The sequence below is a fragment of the Manacus candei genome, unplaced genomic scaffold, assembly GCF_025592945.1.
Source record: "Manacus candei isolate 608988 ecotype Guabito, Panama unplaced genomic scaffold, ASM2559294v1 h1tg000011l, whole genome shotgun sequence".
Lineage (NCBI taxonomy): Eukaryota > Metazoa > Chordata > Aves > Passeriformes > Pipridae > Manacus > Manacus candei.
Window position 1 is genome coordinate 27,288,848 of NW_026138059.1, and position 14,609 is coordinate 27,303,456.

General features: G+C 41.6%; 1 protein-coding gene across 10 annotated transcripts in view; it reads right to left on the reverse strand.

Moving 5' to 3' along the window:
• The window catches only part of BACH2 (BTB domain and CNC homolog 2), a 193,491-nt gene that overhangs the window by 46,334 nt on the left and 132,548 nt on the right, over nt 1-14,609 (reverse strand). For 6 of the 10 annotated variants that reach the window (XM_051777772.1, XM_051777771.1, XM_051777774.1 and 3 more), the window contains one exon: nt 4,635-4,889. In XM_051777772.1, coding sequence (XP_051633732.1) covers nt 4,635-4,877 — 243 coding nt within the window. In that variant the 5' untranslated portion in view covers nt 4,878-4,889. Of the gene's footprint in view, nt 1-199; nt 361-1,897; nt 3,179-4,634; nt 4,890-14,609 lie in introns of those variants that run through there. The other 4 variants (XM_051777781.1, XM_051777779.1, XM_051777778.1 and 1 more) reach the window with 4 other exon arrangements.

The following is a 14,609-nucleotide window of genomic DNA, read 5'->3' on the forward strand; positions in this document are numbered from 1 at the left end:
CTAAAATAGCAGAAAGGCTGGTATTAGGCATGGGCTAAAGAAAGCTTGGTCTGCTGCTTCAGAAGATTTGTGTTTAACTTCACCAGAGAGACAGGCATTTGGTACTGTCATGGTTGCAATGACCAGGTGAAGGATTTTTCCAAGTGCAAACCCCCAAGTCAAAAAAAATGCAAGCAAGGTTGAGAATCTCATTTCTAACCTGTAGGAATCTAATGCCACTGAGGGGTTTTACTTGTTGTTGCTGTTTCTGCTTCTGTCTTTTCACCAAGTAACTGCAATCTCAGCTTTCAGAAAACCAAGTGATGCTCCTCTGTCCAGTGCCTGGCTTTCAGCTTGCCCATGAAGACTCGCTGTGCACTCCTATTAGCAGAGTCAGTCAGGTAATAATAGCAAATAAAAAGCCTATTCGACAAAGCACTGGCTCCTTCTCAAGTAGAGTACCACTACAGCATGAATGACTCAATCATCTACTCAAGAGCTATTACTTGCAGCGATGAAGCAATGTTAATTGGATAACGGCCTGCTGCCAGCTAATATTGGCATGACCTACAATACCCCTGGCTGACAGCCGTGTCTCTCTCTCTATCACACCTTTTTTTGTAATCTGGATGGGAAATGGAAACCATTAAAAAAGCCTCATAAGTGCCATTTAACTTCTTATCATAAATTAAAAACTTAATTAAGTGCCTTGTTAGAGGAAGGAAGACCAGTTTTCGTGATTAAATAAAACAAAACAACAGTTAGGGGTATGGAGTGAATAACCTACTTTACAGCTTTAAACTCAGTTTTTTGAAAGTTTGAATTTCGGGTTGTGTTTAACAGCACTTGCTAGAGGAAAACTGCATAAACGCTAAAAAATACCCTGAGTGAAAAGCAGGTTCTAGTTGTTTAGCAAAATTGCAGATGAAAAGCATAGAAGTCAAGAGCTAACGGGGTCCTTTTTTATTAGCTGTAGGCAGCTGACACTCCATTCCTGTAACTTGCAATGAGGGCTGATAGTTCACAAACGACAGCCACATTTGCGCCCTTATTATGCAGCTGTTTTTCCAAGCTTGTCTACACACTGAAATGCATTATTTTAGAAAAGGTGTGGTACAAAATCAAATTACCATGGCTAGCACTAAAGAGTTTATGGAAACTCTCCAGTCAGTGCAGAATTAGCTCCATACTGACTTAGTTTAAGTTGATTAGGTAAAGGTTTAAACGGAGGCACATTAAGTCACACTTGAACTGACCTGAAATGTCTAACACAAAGTTTTGCAGAGGGTTTAAAATCCTCTAAATTCAACTAGTCCCAATTCTGTGTGTGCACAATGTCTCCCTACTGAAATGACTGGCATATCATAAAGACTGCTCTCACTTGTAATTGGATATACACAAGAAATAATGTAAAAAACATCTGTTCGCTGTTTAGCTAGACAACAGTTAACAATCTTGGGATGCCAGATTAACAAAAAGACCCCAACATGCTATGAAGGAAAAAAAAAGTCTGCAGTTTAGACTTCAGAGGCAGATTTACTGCTTTGAATAATCAGAAATAAGTTCTTTTGTTTCGATGTTAAGCTCCCTCTCACCAACAAAACATGAATTTAAAAGCTACACATATAAAGCTTTATCCAGCTCCAACATCAAATCTTTGAGAAATAAGAATAATGATGGCCTTTCTCCACAACATACTTCAGCAGTTTTCAAACCATGCCAGAATTTAAAATGCAATGCTTGTATGGTTGACTTAAAAGTAGCTTAGTGAATTTATGAATGATTGTCACCTTTGGAAAAGTTTTGAACAATGAAGACTATATTTAAGAATTATTTTCAATCTCCACTTTTCTATAATATTATATGCCAACATAAAATGTCTCTCATCATGAAAAAAAGATTTGCTCAGGACACTCACTTTCAACTTCTGTTTGAAATCTTTCGATTGGAATAATAACCCCCTACATGACAGAGTAAATCAGTTTCTGCATATACCTCTAGAAATAACTCACGGGCTGCCAGAGCTCTGCAGACCACGGACTGAAAACAGTAGCCTTGGGAAGAGTCGTTAGCTAACCGAAAAAAAACCCTGCTAACTTCTTTAAATGCCATATAACTAAGAGAGTGTTTCCTCTGCTTTATCAGCTCTTAAAAACCAGGAGTGTTTCAGTTCCTCTCATGGGGAGCTCTGACACTGTTGGAGGCACTTCCCTCACCTACGCACAGGCACCTACCAAAACGCAGCACTCTGAAGGTGAGCAACACCAGAAACAGAGACATGCACCTTAACCAAGGAATAATTGAAAAATAACAAAATGCATCAGGCAGCTCTCCTTATCCCAAATGACTAGCATTTGTGAGGAAATTATTTAACTGACCACCTCACACACAGTTATACAAATAAAGTAGCCAACAAGCAAATTAAGATTCAATGCATTTAACAGCAATTAATTTGCATATTCTTTTCCAAGATGAGAAAGTTAAAAGTACATGGCAAAGTAACAGTGGTGGTCTTACTTGAGGCATGACAATTTCAAGATTCTGGGAAAAACCTTAAGAACTAGATTCACTCCTTCTGCAACTCCACAAACTTTACTGGAGCTGTAACAGTAGCCAGTGTAACCCTAAGTCATTAAAATTTTTGATCTTTCATTGAGACACATTCCAAAATGTAAAACTATAATACTCCATTTATCCAAAGGGTATTCACTTAAATAGAAATAATTTAAGGCTGGACTGGAGGATTTTTTTCTTATATAGCATCTTATATAAAACATATAAACAAACCACTGTATTTTAAATCCTTACTGTTATATGAACATAGTACTGGGTCACCAAGTGCAGACACATCATGACCCCTCCACCACCCTTCTCCTCCCACTGGCCTGAAGCTCAGCACCTCACCACTGCTGGGATTAAAAATCTTCTAATTTCCAATCTAATTTTACTAAAAGCCAAGTTGAAACCAATTAATGTTTGTGTCAACAGTGTCCTTTAGTATTAAAGAAAAACTCCTCCTCTCTGCTGTTTCAGCTGGTCTGCCTACACAGTAGCTGGTCTTAGTCATCACACCACCAGTATGAACCTGCAACAGTGCTTTCTACTCCTCCTTCAGGCCAGGCTCATTCATCTGAATATCTCAGTCACTCTTGTACATGCTTAATTGAATTTGAACTATTTTTCTTTATCTAACAGGACCTGAATTATACAAGGAGTCTTCACAAAGCCTTTGTAGAAGAGCATTGATAGTCTCCTGCCCCTTCATACCTGTGCACCCTTGGGTATGTTTTGTCACCTCTCTACTCCTACCCTTGCTTTGTGGTGAGAAAGCTATGAGATACTGACTGAGACTCAATTCTTCCATTGGAAATTATTAGTGGACACTGTAGAATCACAGTGTGCATCCTATCATGTCCTTTGTGATATCTCTAAACTCCTATGCAAAATGTCTGGGTTGAAATGTCTTCATGAGTAATATTCAGTGTCAAGACTCATGAAGTCACAGCCGGTGACCTACTTCTAGTCCTCTCCAACTTATGCCATGACAACATCACGATGCTGCTGAAGTCTCTGGAGAACTAAACCAGAGGGGAAAACCGATGTGTGACACTTTGGGACCTGTCATCATTTAAAAACATACCATGTCTCTTCATGGGCATTAAGCAACTGATGGTGAAAAACCCTCTGTATGCCAGAGCACTTACCCACTGAGTGACTGCTGTGCTGTGCCCTGGGTACATCATCACCCTTCTCATGCCACCCCTCCCAGCTGGAGACACCGGGCAGGCACTGCTGAGGCAGTGGGTGATGGCAGCTCTGGCCAGCAGGCACACACCTCCCCTCTGCAGGCAGCAAAGCCACCGGCATGTCCTACGGTAGCTGTGCTGTCACGCCTGTATGGCTGTGAGGAAATTACAGTGGGGGTGGAAGCCAGCCAGTGAGATTTTGTGGTAAAATAAAGTAAACTTTCCAGTGAGGTACGTATTTTCTATGTCCCTTGGCTTCCTGCTGTGGGAGCCATGCTGCATGAGAAAAACCCTGCTTTCTGACAGACTGTGTTCATGGTTTCTTGGTGGAAAACAAAAGGCCTGAAGCAGTTAAATCCCAAATTCTTTATGAGGGGAGGTGACAGGAAGCAAGGCTGGATGAGGTGCAGGAGAAGGGAAATAGGAGGACGAAGATATGAGCTGCTGGAGAGGAGTGGACAGCAATGAGACTCCCAACAACGTGACAGCTCAAATGATTTTTCAACAATAACCTGCGGTGTAGCAGCCACATTACTCCTATCAAATTTCCTGTCTGGAAGAGCAGAAGAATATCAGGGTCCTAATAATACCCTGAATGAGGCTGCGGTAATTATGCATTTGGGTACAACTCCCTTGGTGACAGTGACAAAGGCGAGCTGAAGCATCTTAAAGCTCTGCCACCACAATCTTTAGGAGTTACCACTAGTGAGGAAGGTTGGCATAGCGTGAACACGTCCATCCTTCAGCAATTTGCAACCCACCCAAACACAAAAAGCACATCCTGCGGGGCAGGCACTGACACCTGTGCCACACTCCCTTCAGCCACCTTAGCAGACCTCAGAGGTCTTCCACACCACATGGGAAAAAGGGGGTTGATTTTTATGGTGGGGGCACGGTGACATACTGTACCTCTTCCGGCAGGCTGACCACCAGGTCATTTTCCGTCTGCCCTACCAAGGCCTGCAAGAAGTACTCGCTGCAGGCAGCCAGCACAGCCCGGTGGGCGCGGAACTCCTTCCCCTCCACGATCAGCGTCACGTCACAGAGAATGTCCTGCTTCCGCTGGTCATTTAAGCAGAGGAGAATATTGGTACAGTGCACCGTTGACTCATACACATACATGGGGGAGTCAGTCTTCTCATCCACAGACATGCCGTTCACACCCTGCAGGGGACAAGGGAGAAGAAAACACAAACAAGGTGGTGAGGAGCAACACAGTCGGTGGGTGAATGTGGTATGGTGAGATGCTGCCTGATATCTGGATAGCTCAGGACCAATGGCCAAGCAGCCCATTAATATTTAAATCCGAAAAAGTTGCTAGGGAAAGATATTGGGAAGGGTATTTGATACCACCAGATTTCACCTTGCCATGCTTCCATTACCTACTCACCCTCCCAGACTTCCCCTCTCAAAACCAAAATAGATAGTTTAGACAGACTGCAAAGTACTTTCCCATTCAACCACCTGCTATGCATCTCCAATTTCCAATTTAGTAGAGGCAATAACATGGGCACATTGGAAATTTTAGAAGATTTTAGAAAAAAAAGCAAGAGTGCCTTTTGGGTCTTCTAATAGTGAAAAAAAAGGCTTTGTTCTTGCTTCCAGTATTTCCAGATTAAAGGGGAAAAACCCTCAAAACCCCCTCAAAACCCCAGTCTATTCTCCAGTGGACAGGCAGCACCACACATTTACACTGAAGACCTTGGTTCAAGTGAAAGGCAAGGTGGAACTGCACCCAATGAAGACAAGCTGTTAACTACAGTGACTTAATTTCTCAATCAGAATTTTAAGCCTTAAGGGGAAGAGAAAGATGTTTAGTGGCTCCAGAAGAAATCTATTTCCATGCATGGCTAAAGCAATGTACCTTCACCAGTGATTTAATGCCATTTACAGAAACGTAAATGTTTCTGAACTCCAGACCCACAGACCCAAGAAAATCCCTTGACCTCTATGGAGCTCTGCCCCAGACAGTACATGGGTGCTGGGGCTGCTCCTGCCTGCAGGTAAGTCTCTCCCTTCTGAGAGCTGAGCAGAGGTTGGAAGGTTGGATCTAAGACACCCATTACACACCCATTACAACTGTCTGGGTTAGGAAGTTCTCAGCCCGATGTTCTGCAATTTCTGACACACGTAGAAGTGGCAATGCCTCTGAACACGGGGACTGGATTAGCGGTGGTGAGGTAGAAGGCATCAAGCTTTCCCAAACACCCAACACTGCATGAACTGCCTTTGCAATTGAACATGTTGAAGCAATTCTTTTATCCAACACTTGCCCAGCACCACACTGAATTCTCTTTGCATTATCTTCCCATTTCAACTTCTCTGAATAGGAAAGTGTAAAACCCTGTGCTGTGTCTAAACACACTATATAGCCCAAAACAAAGCAAACACACTTGCTTTAGGACTTACATGGTTTTGAAAAAGGATTATTCCTATGCCTTACTCTATCTGCTGTTGAAGGGGAAGTTGTGCAAATACACAAAACTCAAATATTTTTAAGGAATTATTTTTCCTTATTGTGAACAACTGCCTTCTGAGAGGTAAGATTCAGAGGCATTAAGGCTAAGGGCAACAGATGACTATTTTTTTGTAAGTATCTGACTACTGTAGCAAGCTGAAACAAAGTTCCTCCTCTCCTACTTTTAATGTGGATCTTTGCAGCATTTTCCTTTGCTAATGCAGTATACAGGTACATGACTAGACACAAAGTGACTTCAGACTATTTCTCTTGCCATGAGTTCAGACGAGGGTAACATTTTCCTACAGTGTCATTCGAAAGATGTGAGTAATCTAGACAAGAATGGACTTCAGAGGACCCATTTGTTACTTGTATTTACTAGACTTCTCAATGATAACTCCATCTTCCTACCTTTATAGGAGTATTTTTAAACCAGTGGCTATGATGACTCTTTCTACAAAATTTTTGCCAACAGTACAAAACTGCGATATTACTGGAAGTCTTAATGGAATGCTTACAGCTTCTCTTTTACTGGTATTTTCAATCTTCATGCTGACTCATGCTTCACTTTTGAGTACTCAGCTGAAATGCTTACATGAACAGAAAAAAACCACAACCAACCAACATAGACTAGCCCTTCACCTCCTTAACATCTAGAGAGAAAATACATAGCTGCTTATTGATCTGTATACAGGCAGGGGAGGGAGACACTTGAGGGGGGTTATACCAGTTGGATTTCTTAACCAGAAAAAGATTATTTTTTTTTCTCCCCATCAATTGAGACTAATGAGAAGAATTAACAATCATGTTATTAGCACTCCAGTAAGGTAAAAGACAAAATGACACTTAGCTCATCTCACCCACAGCTTTCTGTATAACTGAACTGATGCTAATGATAGTGTTATAATTATGTTCTAAGTGGTCACTCTTGCGTGCTATGAAATGCAAGAATTTACAAGAACAATCTGGTGGGAAAGCCTGAGAGCTGCAAATGACAATGCAAAGGGGAAAGCAGTAAGCTTTTTTTCCCTTTTATTTTCCAGGCATTTCTTATGCCTGTAATATCTCAGATGATGAAAAGAAAGGACAAGAAATCTGAAACCTGGCAAATAATGAACAGAATATCAATTATATTCTCAATCCCTTAAAAAAACCCCCACGAAAACCCACTGTTAGTCTGAAATTGCAATCTTTTCTTACAGTAATAGTGTAATTTGTGTGAATCAAACCCCGAATTACTTGGTTACTAATTAGTAATTTCCCACTTTTTAACTACAGCTCTCATCAAGTGTATTTTTTAAAAAAATCTGCTGCATGCACTGCAAAGTGCTGAAAATACTATGGTGTGTTTCCCCTCTGGTGAGCAAGCCTGCCTTCTGTGTTAAAACTCTGACCAATGCGGTCCTGAGATGCTGGAGCAGTGACCTGCACCATCCGCTCCAGCAGATCTCTAGCCACCCTCCTGGGAAGGACCTCCACCCAGCTGCTCCTATCACTGCTCTTTCCCAAGGCTACTGTTGTGACTCTGGAAGCTTCCCAAGGGTGGATCCACACCATGCCCCTTCCCACACCACTGAGAGTCCATGTGGATGCCCTGGCTGGCAGCTGCAATCTCAGCCTGACACAGACTTCCCCCTGGCCGTGCCCCTGGCCGCTCCAGGAAGCACCCTGAGCCCTGCATTGCGCACAGGGAAACTGGGGCTGGGCTACAGCTCAGGACCACCTATTTATCAGCTTTTAATGTTTCAACACAAGCGATTTACCGTCTTTCCTTTTCCACGATCTGCCATCGACTAAATGACCTCCAGACATGAGGTGTTTCCTCTCCAAGAGGGTTTTATCCTGCAGGAAAGGTGTAAGATGATGAAACCCTTCACTGGGAAGTATATTGTTCGTTTTCACAGGAAAACAGTTTAGAGGGCAAAGAGGAAAGGTCACTGTAGGACTTTGGCACGAAGTAGCACAAAAATTAACAGAATTCAACTTTTTTCCCCCCTCTCCTCAGAATTAAAAAAGCAGGGATCTGGTATTATCTCTGAACTCTGAAGCAAGTTGGCTGCAAGCCTTTTACACAGTGTTAATTAAACTGCATCATTTTTTGCTGAATTCAGTATTATGCTGAGTTTGCAGAACCTTCTTCATGGAAATCATTGCTACACACTTGGTATTTCTTCGAACAGAAGAGAGAATGCCTTAGCAAGCCTTTCTCTGGCTCAAAAGAACACGCTGTGCATTTGTTTGCATATAGGTCACCATGCTGCCAGAAAAAGCGTCTTTGAAACAAAAGTTTCCAGAAACTGGCACAAACTATTGTGGGCAAGGAAAGCACCATTGAGACCTAGCCAAAACAGGTTGCTGGTAAAGGCCAGCAACTGCAGTGAAGGGAACTGGAACGCTGCTTACACTTTCCTTCCATGGTGATGGGTGGAAGATCCCACTGAGCCCTTTGGCATGGGCAGCATGGAGGAGGCATATGAAACCTCAGGAGACGAAAAATGTTGCTCACGGAACATCTGAAACACTCTGGTTTGCAGCACGCTGTCTGTACTGTCTGGCATTCATCCAAAACTCTCCAGGAACTCATAAATGCACTGACTGAGCTGCTACCAAAAATACATTACCTATCACAAAAAACCAGCTTCTGCCTCCCAAGACTGGAGCACAGGCAATGTGGTGTCTGTTTTTAAAGGGAAATATGAGGGGAGAGAAAATCTTATCAAGACAGACCAGAAAGTCCTGCAACAGAACTGGGCTAATTACGTGAAAAGGTAAATCTTGATCGTGGCAGAATTACAGAGCACTTAACCAGGGAAATTATCACTGTGACAAAGCAGCATGGCTTCTGCAAGGGAAAGTCATGTTTCTGATGGGCTCTATTAGAATTCCTGAAGTGTGTCAAATTAGTAGTGAGGAACACTGGTACACGTAATTAGTGTTGACTTTCAGAAATCCTTTGACAAAACCTTTACAAACGCCTGTTAGAGAAACTCAGTTGTCATAAGATGAGAAGTTCCATCAGTCTGGAAACCACTTAGGATAAACTGTATTCAACAGAGGAGGGACACAGGCTATTTGGGCTATTTTCAACAGGTTAACAGTGAAATTTCTCCAGAAACTGGCCCACATCTGCCTATGGTCATGCTGTGCAACATGCCTGAGCTCCTCTGATCCACAGGAGGGTTGGCCACACTTAGTACCAGGTCCTTTCCAGGACATGTGTCTGGATGTCCTAACAGAAGCCTGCCACTCCTACAGCAAAGCCATCGAGAAGATGGAGCCAGACACTGGGAGCAATTTGAAACAACAGAGGTTTAGACTGGACATAAGTAAAAACTGAGGAACAGGTTGTCTGGAGAGGCTGTCATCTCCATCCTTAGAGATTTGCAAGATCACATTGAATATAGTGCTGAGCAATCTGCTCTGATCTCAGAGCTGACCTGCTTTGAGCAGGAAGTTGAGCTAGGTATCTCCTCAAGTCCTTTCCAAAAGAAACTATCTGAAGATCCTACACTGATTAGTGACCTAGAAGTTCAAAGACCATGTCAGAGAGACTGAAATTGATAAAATTGTTTCAAATGTCAAAGGTAATAGGGATCATTGGGAATTTTAAAAAGACAATATAAAAAAGAATTAGGCACTAACAAGGTGACACACTAAATCCACAAAGGTGGCAATCAGAAAAAAAAATAAATTATAGAATGGTTGAGGTTGGAGGAGTTCAGCCTCCCCGCTCCAAGCAACAGGACTGTATGCAGAAGGGTTCTGAGTCTCTTCAAAGGTGGAGACCCCACGTCAACCTCTGGAAAACCTGTTGCAGTGTTTGACCACCATCACAGTAAACCACAGACTCACTGACCTGGAATCTCAATTCCAATTTGGAGTCTCTCACAAAAAAGACAGACTGGAGACAGGGAGACTGTCATCACCTAGAGGAGATTTTAGAAAGACAGAAATATTCTAATAAGGAGATGTATTTTCTAGTTACTTCTGGTGCAGTACACTGTTGTGTAGCATCTGGATCTGATTACTGATGTTGAAACAAGGAGAGAAGAAATCCTCAGAAGAACAATGAAAAAGATCATTGTCAAGGAAAGAGAAAAATCCCTTCTCAATGTGCATGATCAATTCTATAGACACTATACAAATAATACAAAATAAAAAGGTCAAAGCAGCACTGCTATTTATTGTTTCTAGTGTTGCAAACAGGAGAGGGCACACAAGTAAAAGAAGCAAGACAAATGCAGAGTTTCTAAAAAAGAAGAGCTGTGATTCCTGACCATTGAAATGAACTGAAATTGTACCGTGTACTCATAGCAAGATGCTTGTTTTGTCTTCCTTGAGAGATTTCACAGTCACTGCAATAAACCATATGTACAACTGCATGTTACTCACCACATAGGTAAACGGATTAGTTACTCCTAATAAAAATATTCAGCGGCACGTTACTGAGAGTACAAGGGTACACAGATGAAGGGTCCACGGGATATTTACATGCTCCAGCATACTGTCCAACAACAAATGTGCCTCTATTATCCATCTTTCCTAACCTAGTAACTACTGTGTCAGAAACAAATCATTTAATGGATGTCAACACACATGAAAACCCAAATCTGTTACCTCCACACACGCCTCCTAGACCTCCTTGCCCCCTCCATCCCCAGCTTCAGGAGACAGCGATGGGCATGCTGCCCACAGCTTCCCTCTCTCCAACAGGAACTGAAGTTGCATGGGACCAAGTTGTTGAAGGCAAGCAATAGAAAATAGCTGTCCGAAGATTACACGTGGTGGGTGTCACTGACACCAGGGGTTCCTGCTCCCACTGGTTCCAGAAGAGCAGTCAGTTTAAGACACGAAAAGCCCCACAACATTAACTCATAAAAGGTGCATTAACTGCAGCAGAAGCATCTTTGTAGTCTATCCATGGCAAAACACCAGCAAGGAAGGGGATGGGGGAAAAAAGGGACCTAAAGTCATCATCTTATCCCATGAAACAAAAGCTCACTTGTATCCTAGGAGGTATAAACAGGACATTAGATCTATAATAACACACAGAGGACTCCCAACAACTTCCCAGCAAAGGTCTGAGAAGGCTTATCAGTATCTCCTCATTATGCCTGTAATGTTACATTTTAGTACAGAAGCCAACAAATAACTGTGATTCCTCATTTAAGAATTGCAGTAACTGACCTGGTGTGAAATGAACCACAGGTTTTGCTTGGAAGCATAAGCTGGAGATCAAATTATATTCTGCTATGTAAGGTGACTCCTGGCTTTCTCCTGATTGTGTTAAGAGAGGACAAATACTGAACTGAGTGTATTTCTAGTTCCAGTTCACATTCTCCCAGTCAGCTCCACTAACAGTAAAAGAAAGAATCTTAAGAATAGTTTGAAGTGGCTATCTTGAACGCATCTAAGGCTCTCTGGTCAGAAGCAGCTGGAATCTGCACCACAGATTTGCACGTAAACATCTCACAGTATTCCTGTTCAGTAGGATGCAGAGTGTGTGAAAAAAATGGTCTTTTGTTCTGACATTTTCTATTATTTTTTCCCCCTAACAATTTAGCAAAAGATATTCAGAAAAAAATGGGGAGAATGACGATAAAATAATGAAAAAAGTTGAAAGCAACTTTACTTCTGAAAAATGGCAGCAAAAGCACATCAGACTTGACAGTTTTTAGGGATAAACATGCACTGTTTTTAAGTGGCAAGTGGGAGGAAAATAATTTTCCAGGCTTCCTTCCCCATCTCCTAATAGTTTTTCTACGAAAAGACTCATTCTGTGTAATCAACACTTTGTTTTTAAAGAAAGTTATCAATAACTGACACTTCAGAGCTTCTAAAATGACCATCCTTATAATTGGTTATTACGATCTCTCAATTACAGCTATAACAACAAAGCATATGATTATATTGTCACTGCTTTCCTTTAAAAAGAAACTATTGAAAGGCCTAATGATTAATTCACCATTTTTGAGAGCTCATTGTAATGACAGAAGACTATATACAAAGGTCTCTTCAGTGAGCCCATTATTCAATTAATAAATGCTGAATACTGAGCAGTCATAGTCATATGAAACTCCCAAGAATTGTGTGAATTTTTAACCAATTAATTATCAATTACAACATCATAAAACACTAGCACAAAAATAGAAACAACGAAATTTAATTATAGATTATTCTTCTTAGTTGCTGCAAATACTATACAAGACTGATTTTGATTAATAATTCATACAGTAATAAAGTATCAGGAAAGATAATTATACTGTGCCACTATTCTCACACTGATTTCTGTAATTACAGATTACAACAGTGTTAGCAATTTAAAAAGGTTAGGGAGCAGTAGTAATTTGCTATGTCATCCTCAGAAATATTAATGTCTTCTTCTCTGAGCACCCCAGATAATTGAAAATAGACTACTGAGCTGCCAGGCTACATGGACTTGCCTCCTGCCAAACATACTGTGGGTGCCAGGGCCATTAGCAAGATTGTCTTAAAAAATGAGTTTTTCACATTGTTCAAGTAACTTCTGCTGTAAAGCACAAGGTACATGGACAAGTGGAAAAGACACTGTAGAGCATTCCTGGCTGGCAGCTGTAGGCATGTGCTGCTGCTGATAGTGATGGCTAGTCCTTCTGACCCTACTGCATGAAACACAACCTTCACTTGACCATGAGTGGCAAGGGGGATAGCTAAAAGAAACCCAAGGGAGGATTTAGCCACAGGCCTTCTAGAGAGGCAGGTCTGGTTGGGCACACAGCAGGGCCCAAGAGACATCTGCTAACATCTCCTAAAGGCAAGAATTCCCATTGCTGAGGAGGCTGCATGGCTCCAAGACATTAAGCGTCCACAGCCCAGGGAACACCCTCAGAATTGCTGAACAGCTGCACGTGGACAAAGGGTCACAAACTGGTCCCTGATGAGCTACAGAATAATCAGTGCCTGGGCTGGCTGCAGGGCTGGGCCATGAGCCCCATTTCCGTATGGCAAGCTTCACATGCTTTCAAAATACAGATAAGAATACTGGAAATTCCTTCTTAAGCTTAAACTGACACGAACAGGGTCCTGCAGACCGTGGAATGGCTGTTTTTGAACAGTTTATATGCCGTCACAACTTTGATGTAGGAAGTAAGTCCCACTGCAAAGTCACTCACTGGTTTTCTTATACTGGACCTAGACGCTACAGCACAACTGGATAGATACTAAGCCAAAAAAAAAAATAAAAAAGAGGCACTTTGATCCTGCAGACTTTTAAACAGAACTGCTGAATATAACTTTCATCTGTAGCATTTTGGTTACTTACAATGATTTTGCTATTGGCAGAATGCACACATGAGCAGAAATGTACCACAGCTTCATTTCTACAATGAATCTTTTTTTTTAAAAAAAGTACTGTCAGGATGCCTACAGTCTCCATGATTAATGTTTATTTAAACCCCAGGTGTCTACTCTAAAGAAATTGCGTTTCAGGTTGTTCAGAGATTGGTACCACAAGGAGGCAGGGATTCCCAGTGGAGGTTGCTTTGAAGAGTCCAAATAGATTTATGTTCCATATACAGAAAAAACCTATTTCTTGACTTCAGAGGGTTATGTTGTTATTGTCTTTTGAGAGAGTAACCCAGATGAACAAGGTAATGATAGCTCGCAGTCTTCAGGGACTTCAGTTAACATGCAAATAATGTTTACATACAGTACATGCATTGACATACACACTCTATGCAGGCCTACTAGGCAAAGTATACATATGCTTCTTTTTATGACTCGGTAAAAATTGTATAATTATACTACTAGTTTTCCTACACTCAGTGAGTCAGGCTTAGTGTAATATGCATTTTCAATGTTCTGTAAACACTGATGATGCCCACAGGAGAGACGCATGGTAGATGGGTGGGAGAAGACACAGAATCATAGGGTCATAGAATGGTTTGGGTTGGAAGGGACCTTAAAAATCATCTAATTCCAAGCTCCCTGCTATGGGCAGGGATACTTTCCACAGAGACCAGGCAGGAAAATAGGAGGAACAACAGAAAAACTGTCCTTGCTCCTTATTTCTCAGAAGCTACTCAACTGACATATATTAGCATGGAAAGTGAGAAACACAGAAGATCTCTTTCCTGATAAGGTCTCCTCTCATGGCTTTCACATTGCTCTTTACAGTAGTTGACTATGGTGAAGGGGACCGGAACCAAGTCTGCTACTCAAAATAGCTTATTCAAAGTAGAATGGGGAATGCCCAACACTGAAACACTGCCAGGAAACCACCAAGCACAACAAACAACATATTATGTTTTTCTGAAGTAGTCAGTGGCTTCAGGACCTTGGGGAAAAGACAAAACAACCTTTTGGATTGTTCTTGGATAAACTGGATTGCCAGATTAAAAAACTGAAGATGGAAAAATGAATTAGTGATTTGTTTTTATTTTGCCTTC